This window comes from Gobius niger (assembly GCF_951799975.1).
Source record: "Gobius niger genome assembly, chromosome: 9".
NCBI lineage: Eukaryota > Metazoa > Chordata > Actinopteri > Gobiiformes > Gobiidae > Gobius > Gobius niger.
The window spans coordinates 5,336,464-5,357,000 of record NC_136860.1 but is presented as its reverse complement, the minus strand read 5'-3'; the positions used below and the strand labels follow the sequence as shown (position 1 = coordinate 5,357,000).

The 20,537-nt window shown below is 43.9% G+C and overlaps 1 protein-coding gene across 3 annotated transcripts in view; it reads left to right on the top strand.

Annotated features, from left to right (window-relative positions):
• Positions 1–20,537, top strand: part of ift88 (intraflagellar transport 88 homolog) — a 169,245-nt gene that overhangs the window by 135,906 nt on the left and 12,802 nt on the right. For 2 of the 3 annotated variants that reach the window (XM_079562884.1, XM_079562883.1), the window contains exons 2-19: positions 2,307–2,369; positions 2,438–2,497; positions 3,770–3,823; positions 5,684–5,750; positions 7,564–7,633; positions 7,732–7,822; positions 7,901–8,005; positions 8,070–8,172; positions 8,400–8,746; positions 9,267–9,337; positions 9,597–9,683; positions 9,995–10,094; positions 13,473–13,559; positions 17,121–17,307; positions 18,275–18,383; positions 19,199–19,349; positions 19,426–19,541; positions 20,452–20,504. In XM_079562884.1, the coding sequence (XP_079419010.1) occupies positions 2,307–2,369; positions 2,438–2,497; positions 3,770–3,823; positions 5,684–5,750; positions 7,564–7,633; positions 7,732–7,822; positions 7,901–8,005; positions 8,070–8,172; positions 8,400–8,746; positions 9,267–9,337; positions 9,597–9,683; positions 9,995–10,094; positions 13,473–13,559; positions 17,121–17,307; positions 18,275–18,383; positions 19,199–19,349; positions 19,426–19,541; positions 20,452–20,504 (1,921 nt within the window). The remainder of the gene's footprint in view (positions 1–2,306; positions 2,370–2,437; positions 2,498–3,769; positions 3,824–5,683; positions 5,751–7,563; positions 7,634–7,731; positions 7,823–7,900; positions 8,006–8,069; positions 8,173–8,399; positions 8,747–9,266; positions 9,338–9,596; positions 9,684–9,994; positions 10,095–13,472; positions 13,560–17,120; positions 17,308–18,274; positions 18,384–19,198; positions 19,350–19,425; positions 19,542–20,451; positions 20,505–20,537) is intronic. The other variant, XM_079562885.1, reaches the window with a different exon arrangement.

Sequence of the window (20,537 nt, the reverse complement as noted above, 5' to 3'; positions counted from 1 at the left end):
TTATAAAGTCTCGCGTTAGTCCCGGTTTAGCTGTAAATACTACTTTATAAAGTCGCGCGCGTTAGTCCCGGTTTAGCTGTAAATACTACTTTATAAAGTCTCGCGTTAGTCCCGGTTTAGCCTTTAAATACTACTTTATAAAGTCTCGCATTAGTCCCGGTTTAGCTGTAAATACTACTTTATAAAGTCTCGTGTTGGTCCCGGTTTAGCTGTAAATACTACTTTATAAAGTCTCGCGTTAGTCCCGGTTTAGCTGTAAATACTACTTTATAAAGTCTCGCGTTAGTCCCGGTTTAGCTGTAAATACTACTTTATAAAGTCTCGCGTTAGTCCCGGTTTAGCTGTAAATACTACTTTATAAAGTCTCGCGTTAGTCCCGGTTTAGCTGTAAATACTACTTTATAAAGTCTCGCGTTAGTCCTGGTTTAGCTGTAAATCCTACTTTATCAACTCTCGCGTTAGTCCCGGTTTAGCTGTAAATCCTACTTTATAAAGTTTATAAAGTTGTTTTACCTTTATCAGGCCCAAAGCGCTTTACAGTAAGGAACCAGTCACCCATTCACTCTCTCATTCATACACCAGTGTACGGCACGCAGACACTGGAGGCAAAGAGGGTGACGTGTCTTGCCCAAGGACACAACAACAGTGTTTTAGTTCTGCACGCAAGAAGCTCTTTCGAGAAGAGCTGCATATGTGCACATGCGCAGAGGCGAGGTACATTTACTCGCATAACATGTGGGCCTACTTGAGTCACTTCTTGAGATAATTGTACTTCTTGTAGTTGTCACATATGGTACTTGAGTAATATTATAATTAAGTATTTGTATTCTTGAGTAAAAATGATAGTAAGTGCTTTATTTGTCATTGTACATTGAAATAGCGTCCACATGTTGGGTTAGTCCTGAACCGCTGTGGGCCGACCTGAGCAGCATGTTTTTGGAGGTCGGAGAACCCTGAGTACTGCCTTAAGTCTTCTCTGAAACGGTGCAGCGCCTCCTGGGCTTGTCCCTGTTTCAGAGCGTGGTGTCCTGCACTGGTCAGCTCCACCTCCTCCTTCCTCTTCCTCCTGCACAGCTCCCTCCGCTCCTTCTCATCTTCATCTTTGCCCTCCTCCTTCTCCCCGGAAATTCCCCTTATTAAGCCAGGACTCAGTGAATATAAAAATACAATAGTAGGGATAGAAGGCTTCCCTCTCATTTGCATATTTAGCCATGTGGCTTGTCTGTTTTTAAGACTGTTGACTAACCCAACCCCTGAACCTTAAAATAGACAGTGCACTTTGAGCTTTTTTTAATTTATTTTTTAGCTTTTTTCCAGCGTGGTTTCATACTGCAAATGGCAAATATTCTGAATCTGAATCTTGGTGTTTCAGAATAAGATATGTATAGGTCTCAAATGTCTTTAGCTCCTCAGCCAGCTGTTACTCGTTCCACAGTGAGTAAGCAGCAAAAGCTTCATGTGACACAGAATGAAACAGCTTAGTGGTGGTCCAAACTCACTCCTAACTTTTCTAATATATTTGGAGCATCCGCATTTTTTGCACCTTTAAGTTGTTGCCTATCAGGGGCGGACTGGGACTGAAAAACAGCCCTGGACTCTGACCAGCCTGGCCCAAATTAGCGTAATTGTGACACTTCCACAAATACATATTTTAACCTCTTAAAAAGAACGGGAAAGGTGGTCGTAGAAACAGAAGCAAAATCATTAATATAAATAATAAAGGTCCCTAAATTGAACCTTGTGGCACACCATACTCCACGGAATTCCTTTTAATTTCACGTTTTTTTATACTGGGCTTTACCCAAATCTAAAAGCTTCACGACTGGAGATCAACAATGTAACGCCTCATTTGAAAGCTAAGACCTACAAAAGTGATGGAAACTTTTCGTCACGTCGCCACATTTTTGTCATATTTTTGTTGTTTTTTTAAATTATTTTTTCTATCATTTTTTGTTGTGTTTTTTTCCCCGTGTTTTTCTCTCTTTTGTCGACTTTTCATCCTCTTTTTCTCGCTATTTTGGTGCTTTTCTTATTAGCTTTTAGATTTGGGTAAAGCTTGGTTGAGGCGGGACTGGTGGCCCTCGAGCCAGTGGCCCTTCTGTGCTCTTCCAGAATGGACATATGGCCAGTCTGCCCCTGTAGCCTATCCTCAGAGCAGGAGCTGAATCGGCCCGGCACCCGTTTGCCCTCGTCTGAAAGCTGCTACTGAAACACTATCGACAACGGCAGATGTTTACTGCCGTGCCAGAGCGTCGAATGTTCCGCCATAAAGGCCGCACGATTAACATCACCTTGACCTTTTGTAGGAGCTGGATAACGATGTGGGCTTCCAACAGGCCGTGAGGACCAGTCATGGAAGAAGACCTCCGGTGAGTGCGCACTGCAGAGTGTTACATAGAAAAGGATGTGCCTCTGTTCATTCACCTGTGTGTTCCAGATGACTGCCAAATTCCCAGGTACTGCCATGGGCTCACGGCCGCTGGTGTCCTCCATCGGGGTAAGAACGATTCTCTTTAAATCCATAACATAAACCAACCTGTGAGTGATACTGCTAATGCTCAGCTTAACACGGACAATGATATGTAAGCTTTGGGAGGCGGACCACGTGTATTTAATCTTACAGTCTTTATTTGATGAATACCGGCCTCATACTAAAAAAAAAACAACAACCACAAGATGACAACAACTGTCGCCAAATATGTAATAAAGTATTATAAAAAATACAGCGCGAACCTGATGTGTACATACACTATATAAAAAGACACATATGCATTTTTTTCTCACTGTCTGACATGGAACTGGAATTAACTCTTTTAGAAAATTCTAATTGCCCTAAATAAGGAAAAGTTAATTCTGATTTCTTGTCAGACACTTATGAAAAAAAATGTATGTGTCTTTTTATAAAGTGTATGTAAACATCTCCCACTGTACCTCTTAAAACAGAACTTCAGGATTTCTCCTTTGTTTCAGTGAGATAAACCAATTCATTGTCTCGCTTTTGCGCTACTTTTACTACTTGTGTGAAGTTAGCCCCCCCATAGTGTCCGATTTGTTTCAAAATGGTGTCATTCGTTTGTGCTTCGTTTGTGCTCCGTTTGTGCACATAAAATTATCGTTTTATGTGCATTTTTAATTGCACAAACGAAGAGCTGAAAAATGACACTAGTTTGGAGTGAATTGGACACTATGGGGGGGCTGATCAATTACCAATCAATGATCAATATCTCAAAAACGAAGTGCACTGGTGCGCCGTCTGGTCTTGGTTTGGTTCTTAGTCTTGATCTTTGTTCGGGTCTTGGTTCTTCGTCTTGATCTGGTCTTGGTTCAGGTTTTGGTCTGGTCTTAGTTCGGGTCTTGGTCTGGTCTTGGTTTGGGTCTTGGTCTGGTTCTTAGTTGTGGTCTTGGTCCAGTCTTGGTATGGGTCTTGGTCCAATCTTGTTTCGGGTCTTGGTCTTTGCTTAGTTTTAGTCTGGGTCGTGGTTCGGATCTTGGTCTGGGTCAGAAGTTTAATAAAAGATAAAGAACATGAAAGCCAATCATTGACTGCGGAAGGATTCCACAGTCAATCAATATCTCAAAAACGAAGTGTGCACAAACGCTATTTTTACAAACGAAGCACAAACGAATGACACCATTTTGAAACAAATCGGATACTATGGCGGGGCTAACTTCACACAAGTACTTTTACTTACGGATCTTACCTCTCTCCATTCAGTATGTAAATGAATTAAATAATAATAACTGGCCTAATTGTGGTGTTTATTTGCAGACTCGGGTGCCGATGGCTTCATCCCTGGGCAGGGTGCTGACCGGAGCAGTGCAGGTGAGCGCTTTGGTAGTCGTCCTGAGAAACACAATCCATACAGAGCTCTTTTCATTTAGCAAATTAGAAGCGTCTTTTTTAGGTTCAATCTGGAGGAGAGGGAGCGGAGGGAGATGATCCTTGCTTTTGCAATTCCTCTGTCTCCTCATTGTGCAATCTTACAGACTATCACTTTAATGTTTTTGCACTCCGATGACCCGCCCCGTTGGACAGTCCATGCGCGTCTCTGATTTGTTAACCCCCCTGTCAATAAAGCCACTTCAAAACTTGTGGAGATGATACCAGAGGGCTATACTACAAAAAAACAAACCCAGACATGAAGCCTCTGGATCAGTGCTACTACAAACTGAGGATTTGTGTGCACCTTCATGTGGAACAAGAGGCCAATCTAAATATTAAAATCCTTCACTAAACTCATGACCAATATACATTAGCCGATACAGTGCTATGAACAGCATGAGTCTGACTGACCCAAAGATGAGATGAGAACGGAGTGCGTTCTCATTTGCTAACAATCTTTATTAGCCTACAACTTTAACACAAACACTGACTATTATGTGAACGAGAAATAAGCCAGCTAAAATCTGCATCAGCCACATGTGTAAGAAAGTTCCAACACAATCGATGCCACTACTTTTTAAGAGCCATGTGCATTTTGATCTAAATGAGTTCTTTTGCTGCTGCTCGGTGCTTCCTCCTTTTCCCTCTCCACTCCTCACTCCCTCCGCAAACTGCAGAGGATTCTGTCCTCTGATTGGTCAAAGAACTGGGAACTAAACCTGGTCCAGAGCAGGTTTTTTCGATACAAATAAAGCTGCTCTTCAGAAATCTCTGCATTCTATTTAATCACTAGAACAAGTGTTTATTAACATTCGCCAAAAGTTCAGTACAGATGTCAAGGGTGCAGAAGGACCTGGTTAATGGGCAGTCTTAAGCTGTGGTTCCATAGCGCCTCCCAGAGGGCTTTAGTGGGACAGCTCCATATGCAACTACAGTGCCTATATTTCTCTCTTGGAGCAGGTGACTGCTAAGACTTTTATGGATCATGATTTTTACTTAGAAGAGGGCGAGTGAGCGCTACTGTGGGTTGGAAATGTAATCAAGTCAGGTTCAAGGTGGTTTCTATTCCCAAAGGAGACCCTCTGACCAGACCATTTCATTTTGTGTTTCGAACCAGTCCTATTTTTATGTACAGACACGAGCATTCTTTGGAAATAATATGTATTATGTGTGTAATGTCAAAAGAGATCGTAATAAACGTCAAGTGAGACAAGCTATAGGCCTTTTCACACATGGTGGAGATGAAAACGTAAATTGCTTTCCTCATCACACATCTGCCTTAACCCAGTCTGTTTAATCCAGACTGGGGTACAGCAGATGTAACCCAGTCTTGGATCTATACCTGATTATTTTCTAATAGGAATAACATTATTTTGTTGTCCCTCGGAACATTGTAAGAACAGATTTATGTATTTAAGGTAGGACCTTTGTGCACCACTGTGCTTCTGATTTGAAAGCCTTTTTTATCAATGTGTGCTCGTAGCAAGTCGTATTTGTTGTTAACCCTGAAAATAAAGACTGAGATGTTAGAAATGCGCTCCCTCTTTAATTTTTGTGAACAACAATACCTGGTCTATTGCAAAGTGAATTGATGTGTTTAAAAGTCCGCTCGGCCCACCTTAGATTAGACAGAAGCACAGAAGGTGGTATGCGTGTGTTTACAGAGAGAAACAAAAGTCCTGTTACTGACCCCACACAGTATTGCGGCATTCGGTCTGTGTGAAGCCTCCTTTAAGCACTTGGCTCAGCTCGTATTTATTCTGTGAGTGTGTTCATGATGTATCTGTGATTCTTTGACAGGACGGGGCAGCAGCTCGACCCATGACAGCCATCAGGGCAGCAGGCTTCACCTCGTCCCTCACTAGAGGTCTGTACCTCCTCTCTTTCTGTATCCTCACTCTAACAACAGAGCAGTGTCCTCTACTGGACCGTAGAGGGCGCTCTCTCAGACTGATGGGCTGAATGTGCAGAGTGTGCGGCTCAGCTGGCCTCACTGGCTCAAGTAAAACACTTTAGGGGTCATTTCACCACAACGGTGCCTTTTGCGTCCCAAGGAAATAGACAGCCACAAAATGGCAATCACAAGCAGTTGTTGAAAGACAACTAGTATTACATAACATTATTGATATATTTGTTTGTAATTTTTTTTAAAAAGCCGGTGCTGTCCGTGGTACTGTCGGCGGTGCTGTCTGCGGTGCTGTCTGTGGTGCTGTCTGTGGTGCTGTCTGTGGTGCTGTCTGTGGTACTGTCTGTGGTGCTGTCTGTGGTGCTGTCTGTGGTGCTGTCTGTGGTGCTGTCTGTGGTACTGTCTGTGGTGCTGTCTGTGGTGCTGTCTGTGGTACTGTCTGTGGTGCTGTCTGGTGCTGTCTGCGGTACTGTCTGCGGTACTGTCTGTAGTGCTGTCTGCGGTGCTGTCTGTAGTGCTGTCTGTGGTGCTGTCTGTGGTGCTGTTTGTAGTGCTGTCTGCGGTGCTGTCTGCGGTACTGTCTGTGGTACTGTCTGTGGTGCTGTCTGTGGTGCTGTCTGTGGTACTGTCTGTGGTGCTGTCTGTGGTACTGTCTGTGGTGCTGTCTGCGGTGCTGTCTGTGGTACTGTCTGTGGTGCTGTCTGTAGTACTGTCTGGGGTGCTGTCTGTGGTGCTGTCTGTGGTGCTGTCTGTAGTACTGTCTGTGGTACTGTCTGTGGTACTGTCTGCGGTACTGTCTGCAGTGCTGTCTGCGGTGCTGTATGTGGTGCTGTCTGCGGTACTGTCTGTGGTACTGTCTGTGGTACTGTCTGTGGTACTGTCTGTAGTGCTGCCTGTGGTGCTGTCTGTGGTACTGTCTGTGGTACTGTCTGTGGTACTGTCTGTGGTACTGTCTGTGGTACTGTCTAGGGTGCTGTCTGTGGTGCTGTCTGCGGTGCTGTCTGCGGTGCTGTCTGGGGTGCTGTCTGTGGTGCTGTCTGGTGCTGTCTGCGGTGCTGTCTGCGGTGCTGTCTGCGGTGCTGTCTGGGGTGCTGTCTGCGGTGCTGTCTGCGGTGCTGTCTGTAGTACTGTCTGTAGTACTGTCCGTGGTACTGTCTGTAGTGCTGTCTGGGGTGCTGTCTGCGGTGCTGTCTGCGGTGCTGTCTGCAGTGCTGTCTGTAGTACTGTCTGTGGTGCTGTCTGTGGTGCTGTCTGCGGTACTGTCTGTGGTGCTGTCTGTAGTACTGTCTGTGGTGCTGTCTGTGGTACTGTCTGTGGTGCTGTCTGTGGTGCTGTCTGTAGTACTGTCTGTGGTACTGTCTGCGGTGCTGTCTCTGGTGCTGTCTGTGGTGCTGTCTGTAGTACTGTCTGTGGTACTGTCTGTGGTACTGTCTGTGGTGCTGTCTGTAGTACTGTCTGTGGTACTGTCTGTGGTACTGTCTGCGGTGCTGTCTCTGGTGCTGTCTGTGGTGCTGTCTGTGGTGCTGTCTGGTGTACTGTCTGCGGTGCTGTCTGTGGTGCTGTCTGTGGTGCTGTCTGTAGTACTGTCTGTGGTGCTGTCTGTGGTACTGTCTGTGGTGCTGTCTGTGATGCTGTCTGTGGTGCTGTCTGTGATGCTGTCTGCGATGCTGTCTGCGGTGCTGTCTGCGGTGCTGTCTGTGGTGCTGTCTGTTCTTTGCATAATGAATGAATCTTTAAGTCAGGTCGTTTTTCTTTCTCGGTTTCTTTGTTTCAGGAAGCAGCTTTGATCCATTGGGTCAGTCGCGGGGTCCTGCTCCTCCTCTCGAGGCCAAAAATGAAGACCTGTAAGTGCGCTCGCTGGGCTCTGTGTCAGGAATCAGCTTGGCCTGCCCAATATGTCTTCTAACGTACTGCATCTCCTGATGTTCCCTGTGTGTCTCAGGCCTGAGGAGAAGATCAAGCTGCTGGAGAGGAGGGTGAACGAGCTGATCGAGGAGAGCTGCATGGCTCAGAGCATAGGCTCTTTACAGCTGGTACTGATTCTCCACTTTCATGGTTGGTTAAGTTTGTTACCGACCCTACTTGTATTTCTAAACTGTGATGTATTCAAGGCTCTTGAGAAGGCTAAAGAAGCAACTAGGAAGGAGCGTGCACTGGTGAGACAGAGGGAGCAGTCAGGGACTGGAGATCACAACAATCTGGACCTGACCTATTCTGTAAGTCCACACATCCTCATGTAGTCATGTCTGAACAACTTCCACTCATCAGTGTGGTCCTCAGGTGCTTCTGAACCTGGCCAATCAGTACGCCAACAACGACATGTGCACTGAGGCTCTCAACACCTACCAGTATCTCGTCAAGAACAAGATGTTCAGCAACGCAGGTGAGGCACAACTTGACTCTGTGGTCCACCTGACTCTGTGGTCCACCTGACTGTGGTCCACCTGACTCTGTGGTCCACCTGACTCTGTGGTCCACCTGACTGTGGTCCACCTGACTCTGTGGTCCACCTGACTGTGGTCCACCTGACTCTGTGGTCCACCTGACTCTGTGGTCCACCTGACTCTGTGGTCCACCTGACTGGGAGGTCTGTGTCTGTCTCTACTAAAGGCCGACTAAAAGTCAACATGGCAAACATCTATGTGAAGCAGAAGAACTACCCCAAAGCCATCAAGTTCTACCGCATGGCCCTGGATCAGATCTCCAACGCCCACAAAGAGGTCCGCATCAAGATCATGGAGAACATCGGTGTGGTGTTTGTGCGTCTGGGCCAGTACTCGGACGCCATCACCTCCTTCCAACACATCATGAGCGAGTGTCCCAACATTAAGGCTGGCTACAACCTCATCCTCTGCTACTTCGCCATTGGAGACAGAGACCGCATGAAGACGGCTTTCCAGAAGCTCATCTCTGTCCCTCTGAACATAGATGATGAGGACAAGTACATCCCACACAGCGTGAGTAACTGAAGAGCCCTAGGAGACTATAATAAGTTTTTAATCATGCTCACATATACACTACATCTGTGTCTTTGAGGTCGTGAAGTAGTGTGTGTATTTAGAGAACTATTGAGTGTGACTAAAGAGTCATTATTGTCCCATAGGGCAAGTAACAGTGACTCCACAAGCAAAAGCCATTGCTTTTTGTGGCTTTTTGCTTTTTGTGTGGGGTCTGTGTTATCAAAATCAAAGTTGTGTCCCAATTCAAGGCTCCTTCTCAGTCTGGCCTGTTGAAAGGAGACGGTCTAACCCTTGGTTAAACTAAAGCTGATGCTAATGTACACACTTCCACATGGCCAGAGAGCTATTACCAATGAACAGCTCTCATGGCGGAGTGCTGCCAGTACTAGTACCGGTGAATGTGGGCTGTGGCGGGTTGTGAGGTCTCTGTAAATAGCTACTGTGGCAGGTTAGACTGGTTCTGTTCCTTCTTATCAGTGTCCATGTAACATTGTGTCTGTGCTCTGCTGGGTTTCAGGATGACCCCACTTCAAACATGGTCATTGAGGCCATTAAGAACGACCGTCTTCACCAGATGGAACGTAGTCTGTAAGTATCATGGGTAACGCTTTATATTAAGGTGTGCTCGTTAAGAATGAATAAGGTATTAATAAGCATTAATAATTTGCTTGTAAAGTTTTAACACACTGCTTATACTTTTATCTGTTAGTAAATCACAAAGACAGCAACTAGTTAGGTTATTATTATTATCACTATTATGGATTATTGGATTCATTTAGCAGTTCATTATTCAGTTGTTTTAGAATTTTTGATGCAGATTGTGTGCTGCTCTCTTGTTGCTCTGCAGGAAGGCTCTGGCTGAAAAGTACATCATGACTGCAGCCAAGCTCATTGCTCCAGCCATCGAGTCTTCCTTTGCTGTTGGCTTTGACTGGTGAGTTCTTTGAGACATTCTCAAACTTTATGTTCAAAGTCAGGCTGTCCCTGACTAAACAAACCATGCCCTGCCTGAGCAGCGATTTGTCGACTCACAGGGGCTGTGGCGTTGTGCTAACAAAACTACGATACTAGCAGTTTGTCGTGGGCTCATGCGGTAACAACTACTAATACATGTAGAACTAGTAAACAGTAGGGGTGGGAATCAAAAATTGAGATTTGATTCCAGACGGTCCTGCCGTTGAACCGAAACAGGATGCAGGAGTGGCTAACTGTCCAGGCTAACAGTTTAAATGTCTGTGTTGTTAGGTGTGTGGAGATGGTGAAGAACTCTCAGTATGTGGAGCTGGCCAATGACCTGGAGATCAACAAGGCCATCACATACCTGCGGCAGAAGGACTTCAACAAGGTCAGGGTATGCTGCGTCTGAGCCACTCTCGCACCTTTGTCAAACTGCACAGCCCACAAAAGACTGAGGTTCTTCCTCCCGATGAAAGTGACAGTTTCAATTAATTGTGTTTTACTTGTTGCATTTGGTGTTAGTAAAAAATAAATTAAAAAAAGAATATATATGTATATATATATATATAATGATCACCCCAAGAGGGTGATCATTGCTACCAATTCTAGGGATGGGCCTTACAATACACAATAATAATATTTTGTCTCCTTTTTCAACTATTGTTTTTAGTTTGAGTGCCTCGTTGGTAGGACTATGATGTGGTCACACACACACTTTGTGACCATGTCTTAAAATTTCTTACAAAATCATAAAAATTCTAAGTTTTATTGGCTCCGGTTTATGACACATTAAACATCATAGGCAAGACAAGGTAAGAGAATATGTCTAGAAAAATTTAAATTTAAAGTGCACATTAGACAACATTTTTGCTAAACCATAGATAACAGAATTATATTTAATATTTTGCTAAAAATAAGATTAAAATGTGCCCAGTTTTCTTTAGTTTGACAATTTTTGTGATGTTTATAGTTTTGTGACATTGATAGAGGTAAACTGTAGTGGGCTGTCACTAGGCTAATGCACAGTTTCCCCACGTGACGTCTTCCTGGACAGTCAGCCAAACGCTGGACGTCCTGTCAGCGATCGTTTACTTTCACAACTAGCAGGTTCCCACACAAATATAGAGATAGCTCAGGATCTGGTTAAGGACAACGAGTTACTGATGGAGTCAAAACGTGCGGGTTGTAAAAGTAGAAACAGCGTTGCGGGGCGGGCCGGGTCGAGTTTGAACCTGCTCCAAATGCGGGACCTGCGGGCTGAAAAAAACTCTGACTATCACTAATGTAAACCAAAGACACTCTTTAAATGAAATGCCATAAAAGCGCATTTGGTTGAACTCATGTACTTCTGCGACAGCCAAGCAGCACGTCATGCAAATAAACGAGAGCCCAAAGTCGTCCTCTCAAGTGGCAATGGGGCTTGGAGACGCTACACAAGCAATTTTAAACTGTTGCCGTGCCGACCAATAGGAAATGAGTGAGTCAAACTGCTATGGAACTTTACCTCTATCTATGTCACTTACTGTCGTAGCTTAAAAAATATTCTTACTAACTATTACTTACAACACGCTCAACCCCGTGCCACGGTTCAGATCTGCTGAATCCAGACGCGGCACTGCAGAGGAAACACAGGCTTTTAACCTCCTGCAGAGGCACAGACACGGGTCTGGCCTGTGACAGACAGGGAGACCGCCGTAAACTTTGTTGGGAGGGACGAGAGAAGCCACGGAGACAAAGAAGCCATCGTCAGGGCTCATGCTTCAGGGAAAGCATGTTAAACTCCGCGCGGTTTGAAAAAAAGCCTCTGAAGTGCTGTGACGTGGTGCACTCGTTCTGGTGTGCGTCGGGTTTAAGATAATAACGATGTACATCTTTTGACTGATTGCCTATCCACATCACAATTTCTGTTGGACTGCGATGAATTTTGCAGGCCTAAATTGTGGGAAATGCCCTCACTCATTCACCCATTTGTCTTTTCATCTCTACATGGCTAAGGTGGAGGTATGTTGGCTTTGTTCGATCACCTTCCTGTTACATTGGTGTTTTGGTTTTTCCCAGCCCTAGAAAGTGACTAGAAAGTGACTAGGAAGTGACAAGGAAGTGACTAGGAAGTGACTAGGAAGTGACTAGGAAGTGACAAGGAAGTGACTAGGAAGTGACCAAAAAGTGACTAGAAAGCGACTCGGAATGAAAAAGTAATTGGAAGTGACTTTTTTTTAAACCAAATAAAATTGAAATACAATCATTTATTTTATGACAGATATTTTCATAATTGAAAAATACCTCCATAAATGTACAAACAAACATTTATGAGGCTCACCCCTCCTAAGATATAACTGTAAACTTTACTGGGAGTGGGTACGTCTCCAGCTCGTCTCCATGGAGATGTGACGAAAAGGCAGTAGAATTTGAGATTTAAACAGGTTAGTTTCTCATCCAAATCCATTCTTTTATTACACACTGCAGTAACAGCATTTTCTGTGTCATTAGGAGCATGTTTTGTTTTGCTGCAACAGTATAGTCCATAATGTTAATGTACCTTTAAGCTGACATTGGCTTTGATTTATGATATTGATGTAACGTATAACATTTCTGACAACCATTAATGCAGTCACAACAGAAAGCACATGAATCCACTCTGTAATCCGCCTTAGGCCACGCAAACTTATTTCCTTTGAGCTTTTTCCATGTTATTTTTGTAACTCGTGTGATTGACAACAATTGAAATCCCCACTCCCCTTAATAAGGGCAATGCAAATGTATATTTTTAATTGATATTTCACGTATATACTTCTATTTGGACTAGTGGGTAACTTTTTGTCTACCAAAAAGCTATAGAAGGGTGGTAGCTACAGTGGCGAGAAAAAGTAAGTGCAAGTGCAAGTGACTAAATTGGTCACTAAATGTGGTTTGAGCTTCAACAAAATCTTAAGAATGATTAATTATATATATATATATATATATATATATATATATATATATATATATATATATATATATATATATATTATGGGTAAAATTTGTATTTCTGCAAATTATTCGCTGCACAGACTGCATGACTTGTGCACAAGCTATAAATGAGGTGGAGTGTACTCATTGGCTGAGGCTCGTCTGGCCAGTGTGGTGGGACGGCGGCAGGCAGTATTTCGGATAGAGACAGAGAAGGATAGCAAGGTGCAGTGTCAAACAAACTTAGCAAAATCAAATCAAAAATGAAATTATTCTTTTATTCCACATGAGCAAACAACAAATAAATAACTAACAAAAGAATAGTATCAAAAGTATATTACTATTGAGAGCAAAATAATATTAATAATAATATTAGTAAGCACATAGCGTAAAACTAATATAGCTCTATCACAAGGTTATGTTCCATTTCGTTGTAGAAGGGCAATTTTTGTCTTAGGTTAGATGTGTGAAGGCACCACTGCTTATGAGGAAAAGGGTTGATTTAGTTGCCGAAATGTCCGGGGACATAGGTGGAAACCCTATCTCAGTTATACAGGAGTCAGGAGGAGGAGGAAAAAATGTCCTCAACACTCTCAAGTACAAATGTCAGAGTCTGAGAGATTGGTATGTGTTTGCTTGTGACGTATTAGTTTGGACCACTGTACCTCTGTTATGTGTGTGTGTGTGTATATATATATATATATATATATATATATATATATAATTAGTGGTAATCACACACTGTATAGTAGTGAAGTTGGGATTGCCTGTATCTCGGTGGGAAACAGCATAAAGCATGTGTTGTGTGTGTGCTCAGGCCGTGGAGACTCTGAAGACCTTTGAGAAGAAGGACAGTCGGGTCAAGAGCGCCGCCGCCACCAACCTCTCCTGCCTTTACTTCCTGGTAAGTCCCAACGCTCTGCTGCTCCAGTGTTAATTACACAGAGATGGTCGCCTGGATGACATTGAACAATACTAAATGCACTTGGGCTTTTTTTGCCTACAAAATTTCTGCTATAATTTTTGTATTATCCGTGTCCAAGGAAGGCATGTCATTATGAATAAAACAACTCTTTTATTATTTAAATGTAGTGTAGAATGCGTATCAATCCAAAGCGGCTTAAAGGAATAGGCCACTGTTTTTACATACAGAGATATGTTCTTACCTTAGCTTAGACGAGTTGAATCCTACCTTGCTGGTCTTTGTGTGTGCACTCAGTGACACAAATGTTGTTAGCATTTAGCCTCTCCTAGCATAGGTATAGCTCCAACCTGGGGTGACGTTATAAGCTACCAAGCTGTTCCACGTTTTCCCTATTTAAATACAATTACGTGAAACGTAACACGATCCAAGTGTAGTTACACAAAATTAAACCTGTCGATTTTCTAAGCGGATAAAAAGGGGAACTATATTGTGAGGCGTAATAACACCTGGAGTACTTAGACAATATTACTGTGCGGACTTCAAAGTACTCCAGGTGTTATTATTAAGACTGTTTGAAAATGAGTCTTCATGTATTTCTGAGCCACTGCAGCCATTTCCGTTCATGATCATTCAATGAACAGTTTAGGGGAGGCCCGGATAGAAGGTTTATGCACAACTGCAGCCTCTGGAGGGTCCTACACCTTGATGTTTGGGTGACTCCAGAGGCACCAGCAGCTTCAAATACCAGTTTGCTGCTTTGTAGCATCTGTTCTCTTAATCTGATGTATTTGTCTGGCAAAAAACGTCCTTATTGTGCCTTTATCTGCACAAACCTGTGTGTGCTCTGAATCAGCCACAAATCTCTTAACAGTACGATGATTACGCTTGATCTTTTGTGAAATATCGAAGGTTTTCATACCTAGTCCAAGGCATCCAACAATTTCATGCTTTTCATCAGTGGAGAGATCCTTTTTCTTTCCCATATTGCTTGAAAATGGTGGTCTGCTTAATAATGTGGAACACCCTTTTTCAGTAGTTTTTCCCTTAACTGGGCTTACCTGACAAACTACAGTGGTATGCATAAGTATGGGCCCCCATTTAACTTTAAGACATTTTGCCATACTATGGACCATAAACATAAATATATTTTAATTGAAATTTTATGTGAGAGACACACACTAAGTGACACACAATCGTGAAATGAAATTTATGCATGATTTAGATGTTCTTAAATAAATAAAAAACTGAAAAGTTCCTTTTAGTGAAACAACTGCCTTCAGAAGTTTCCTGATGATTTCTGAATGATCACATGTTGACCCAATGACTAAATAGAGTCTACCTGTGTGTAATCTAATGTCAGTTCAAATACAGCTGCTCTGTGATGGTCTCAGAGGTCTGTGAAGAGACTATTGTGGAGCAGAAGCATCGTCAAGTCTGGGTTAGGTTTTAAAAAGATTTACAAAGCTTTGAACATTTCTAAAAATACAGTTAATACACCATGCAGAAATGGAAAGAGTATGGCATCACTGCAAACCTACCAAGACCCAGCCGTCCTCCTAAACTTACGGACCGAACAAGGACAGCACTGACCAGAGCTGTTACCAAGAAGCCTATGATGACCCTGGATGAACTGCAGAGAGCTACAGCTCAGGTGGGGGAACTGTCCACAGAACAACTATTAGTCATACACTGCACAAATCTGGCCTTTATGGCAGCGTGGCTAGAACAAGCCATTTTTGAAAGAAAACCATAAGAGGTCCCGCTTGCTGTTTGCCAGAAGCCACCATGATGATCGATCCACAACTGCCCAGGGCACGATGGCCCATTGGACGTGTCACTAAGGTGATCCCCAGCGACGACGGCAGAATCTGAGCTGCTGAAGTGGACATTAAAGGCATTTCTTGCCGGAGATGCCAGAAAATGAAGGACTACATTGCAGGGACATTTGTGACTTATTACAAATTCATGGATGTAATTTGGGTGTGGCTGTGCAAATGTTCCTGCTCTAACACGCTGTGCCTTTAAGGTGCAGCTTCTCACATCACTACTGCTTCCCAATGACATGCGCACTGCTGCTGCTGCTGCAGATGGTCAGTTCAGGGAGGCAGCGGTGGGAGTGAGGCGGCATGCCTCAAACTTTTTTATTTTGTGCTAAATTGTATGCGTTAATGCATCTGTAAATATACCGAGTTCCTGTGCAATTTTTATTTCCGGTTCTGTGTGTGTAACATCATTTATAGAGGCAATTTCAATATGTCAAAATCCCGTGTTAGCATTGGCGGGCCCTTTGGCGCCCTCTTGTGGACGTATGGCGCAAAAACGATACAATTTCACCAATTATTTTGTGTGCTTATGTAAATACAGTTTAAATACCATTTTGACATGTTAATTGCCCTGGACCCCATACTCCGGGAGCACCCCCCACAGAGCACCACAAGGGACACGGTCGAACGCTTACTCCAGATCCACAAAACACATGTGGACTGGTGAACTCCCACATACCCTTGAGCACCCGACCAGGGTATAAAGCTGATCCAGTGTGCCACGACCGGGACAAAAAACACACTGTTCGACTATCGGCCAGATCCTACACTCCAGCACCCTGGAGGAGCTTTCTAACCACCTCAGTGACTTCAGCTTGGGTAAAAGGCGAGTCCCTATTACCCAAGGTCTGCTGAAATGGAACCTATTAGTTTTCACCAAGACTACCTGGAGACTCGCTGTATCTCCAGGGGACGTCTCGGAGACATTTCTGTGACTAGCAGCAGCTTGAGTGTCCAACTAGTCTCCAGGCCGGTGAGATAGGCCCTTTGTGCGCGCAATCAATCCGAGCAAGGTCTCCGCAACTCTCCTCCGGTGAGACAGGCGCTTTAACTCTATGTAATGTTTTTTTTGTGTGTTTTCTGTATTGTATATGCAGTTGGGCACAGAGCTGTTAAACCGTACTGAAGTCTCTGAAACCATGTTTAGAAATGCGGCCGTTAACACCATGCTCTACCCCAGTAATTCATATATGAAATGTAATGTTTTATGCTGCTGTCATTCTTTGAAATTATTCACGGCGTTGAGCACCTCGCCTAAGAAACTGTGCAGCTTTATGTACTGATAAATGCTGTAACTGCAGCCCCTCGGTCGACCTCTAGAGGAGGATGCAGCATCCCAAACTGTCCAAGTGCCTTTGCCAAAGCGGCCTTCTGTTACTGTGAGTCAGAGGAACACTCTGCCAACACAGATTAGAACTCACGCCTGTTTGTCTGGAAAAAGGGCTATGAGTTTATGTGTGTGGAAATATTTGTATTGTCAGAGTAGGGTAAAGTTTCAACTGAATTTAATATAAATGGAATTGTAAATCATTCATCAAAGGCTGTAACATCAGTCTAAGAACCATAACTATATTTGCATGGCATTTTCTCAGCTAAAACTAAAGCGAATCACTGGACTTGACTAAAAACAATAAACATTAAAAACCCTCGCACGACACTGTGCTGTCTGAACACGGTGCCCACAGCAGGCTGACGGCGGTTTACTCTGCACCCACAGGAGAGGGACTATGTGCAGGCCGATCGCTACGCCGAGCTGGCCATGACCGCTGACCGCTACAATCCTGCTGCGCTCATCAACAAGGGCAACACCGTCTGCAAGCAGCAGGACTTCGAGAAGGCCGCCGAGTTCTACAAGGAAGCCCTACGGAATGACTCCTCGTGCACTGAGGCGCTCTACAACCTGGGTACAGCCTCCTCCACCAAAGGCCCACTGTTAGGGGGATGTCACCGTATCAGAGATTAGCCAGTATTGATACTATTACACATCGTGTTCTTCTCACAGATGTGAGGCTCCGCTGTTTAATGTATATGTCTCTGGGATTTTCATGGAGAGGTGTAGCTATTTAACTAAAACGGTCAAAAGTCACATGTTCCGCAAACCCAGACGCTGTCGCTGCTGGCCGTATAACTTCATTATACTAGGCCTATTGAAATGGGTCGGATATACTTTTTACACATGGCCCCAACACATTATTTGCCAACATACAGTAAGCGAAACCACCATCATGACCTAAAGAATCTCAGTCTTCTCTTCTGAGGGAAATTTATGCAGAGAACTGCATTATGGGAGTTGTCAGGTGACCCTAGCTACGCCACTGCTTCTGAGTGAAGTCTTTGGGGACCACTGGTCTTCCACTCCCATTATTTTCCTGGGATGGATTAGCAGCGTCTCTCATAAATGGTCGCCCTAGATGCACGACACGATTTTGAAAAATCAGGCTGCAAAGTAAATACATTCTCCCCATATGCCTGGTATCTGTGAGACCACATTATTAACCCGACAGCTAACTTTGTTTGTGGTAAACAAATAATGCAATATCAAAAGTAGAATTACAATTTGACACATGCAACACATTAGCGACAGGTTGATACAAAATATACAAAATATACCTGCAGTGTCTGCTTGTAGCATTTCAATCAATTTTTGAATCAATCATTTGAATCAATCAAAGTGGCTTTAACACTTTGATTGATTCAAATGCTCCTGGAAGACCCTGCAGGTATATTTGAGGTTCAGTAAAAGTAGATATTTGTTTTCTAGCGACGGCAGCTGAGAGACAAAACAAACACAACAGGATGTATCTCTGTGATGATATTGCTTGGTGCTTGGTGTGTTGATATTGCTTGGTGCTTGGTTTCCTGCCTATTCAGGTCTGACGTACAAGAGGCTGCAGCGTCTGGACGAGGCTCTGGACTGTTTCCACAAGCTGCACGCCATTCTGAGGAACTGTCCCCAGGTCATGTTCCAGCTCGCAGCTCTGTATCCTTCTACACTGGAGTCCCCAAACAATGGATAGGTCCTGGATGTCTGAGAGCTTCACAAACTAATAGTTAAGCTTTACAAATTTGCAGGGCGGCACAGTGGCGCAGCGGTTAGCACTGGTGCTTCACAGCAAAAAGGTTCGATTCCCACCTGGACCTCTCTGTGGAGTTTGCATGTTCTCCCCGTGTCTGCGTAGGTTTCCTCCAGGTACTCCAGTTTCCCCTACCACTATTAAACATGTACAATAGGTCAGGATGAATGAGAGTGTTTGAGAGTGTGGATGGGGGACGATGGATGGATATTAGCCCAAGGCTACAGTCTGGCATGGCGTGTTTACATGCATGTATCTATATATGTTAAATAACATGCACTGTCCCGACCAAATAAACATGTCGTTGTGGAATCAGCTTTGCAGATAATCATGGGAGAGTTTTTTTTTTCCTGTATAAACTTTATTCCTGTGTCCTAGGCATTTTGCACTAAATTTTTATCTGACATAATTATTTTCTCAGCCTGCGTAGCTAAAATGTGTGCTTGTACTTGTTTTAATTACGATGTATTCCTCCTGTTGTGAGGGGAGGGCACTCTACACATACGAGATGCGCAAAGGAGCCACGTGTCATACAAACACATTGATTTGAATAATAAAATGTGAAAACGCTGAGCTGCAGAATAGCAGGTTTTAGTGTCCACTTTAAGTCATAAAGCCTTCAATGTTCAAAAGTATGTAAAAAGTCAGAGCAAAGCATGATGAAGGACTTTATCAAGCTTCTGTCAGAGTGCCTTTGTGTTTCCTGAGACGTGTGTGTCAGCTACGAGCTGGTAGAAGAGCGGCCCCAGGCCATGGAGTGGCTGCTACAGGTCATCAGTGTAGTGCCCACAGATGCCAAGGCCCTGGCCAAGCTGGGAGAGCTGCACGACATGGAGGGAGACAAGACACAGGCCTACCACTACTACTATGAGGTACTACTTGAAGTATTACGAGGTACTGCACCTACGCACCTAAGGTGCCCTCTATGTCAAAACTCTGCCCTCTCAGTCCTACAGGTATTTCCCCTCCAACATCGATGTGATCGAGTGGCTGGCAGCGTATCATATCGAGACGCACTTCTTTGAGAAGGCCATTCAGTATTTTGAAAGAGCCACACTAATACAGTAAGTGTACTTCATTATTATGAAAGAGCCACACTAATACAGTAAGTGTACTTCATTATTATGAAAGAGCCACACTAATACAGTAAGTGTACTTCATTATTATCAAAGAGCCACACTAATACAGTAAGTGTACTTCATTATTATGAAAGAGCCACACTAATACAGTAAGTGTACTTCATTATTATGAAAGAGCCACACTAATACAGTAAGTGTACTACAGACAAATGCACTATCACAGAAAGTGTAGAACAGCACTCAGAAGACCACTGTTTTTACGACACTTTACTGGCTAGGAGGATATAAGCTGGAAAAACATCTGTTGCCAGGTGGTGGATCAGTCTGCACTGTCCTCTTAAAGCTTCTCCTGTAGACGAGAGGACGGCCCGGGGCACTCCTTTGGGTTCAGGCGCTTCCAATCCGGGTATCCAGGGACACCAGTTGAAGCTGCATTTGAACGGCCAACTTTTAGATTTGTGCACTCCCATAGCCCCACCTGACATAAAACATATAAAAAATAAACAAACATTGTGCATGTAGTCTCTTACCTCACAATGAGTAAATGCAGGGTGATTCCCACACTGTTGACCCTTTCTGTGTGGAGTTCTTCTCTTGTCCCTGTGTCTGGGTGGCCTCCACTTCCTCCGGTTTCCTCCATCAACCCAAAATATGCACAATCTGTTTATATTCCAGCTATGATTCTGATTCTGACCATGACCCTAGCCCTAGATCTGGACCTGGGTCCAGTATAGGGTCAAATACAGAGAACACACTTCCTGAGGAGTTTACCCTCAAACACTGTGTGCCTGGTTCATTGCACCAGCTCTGGTAGAAAAGGGAAACAAAATGACAGAAAGCACGAGTAGTTTTGACTGATAAAAAGCTCCTCTTGAATTGTTTGTGATTTTGCCAGGCCGACAGAGGTGAAGTGGCAGCTGATGGTGGCCAGTTGCTTCAGGAAGAGCGGTAAGTCCTTTCTGAGCTTTGGCTTTGAAGAGG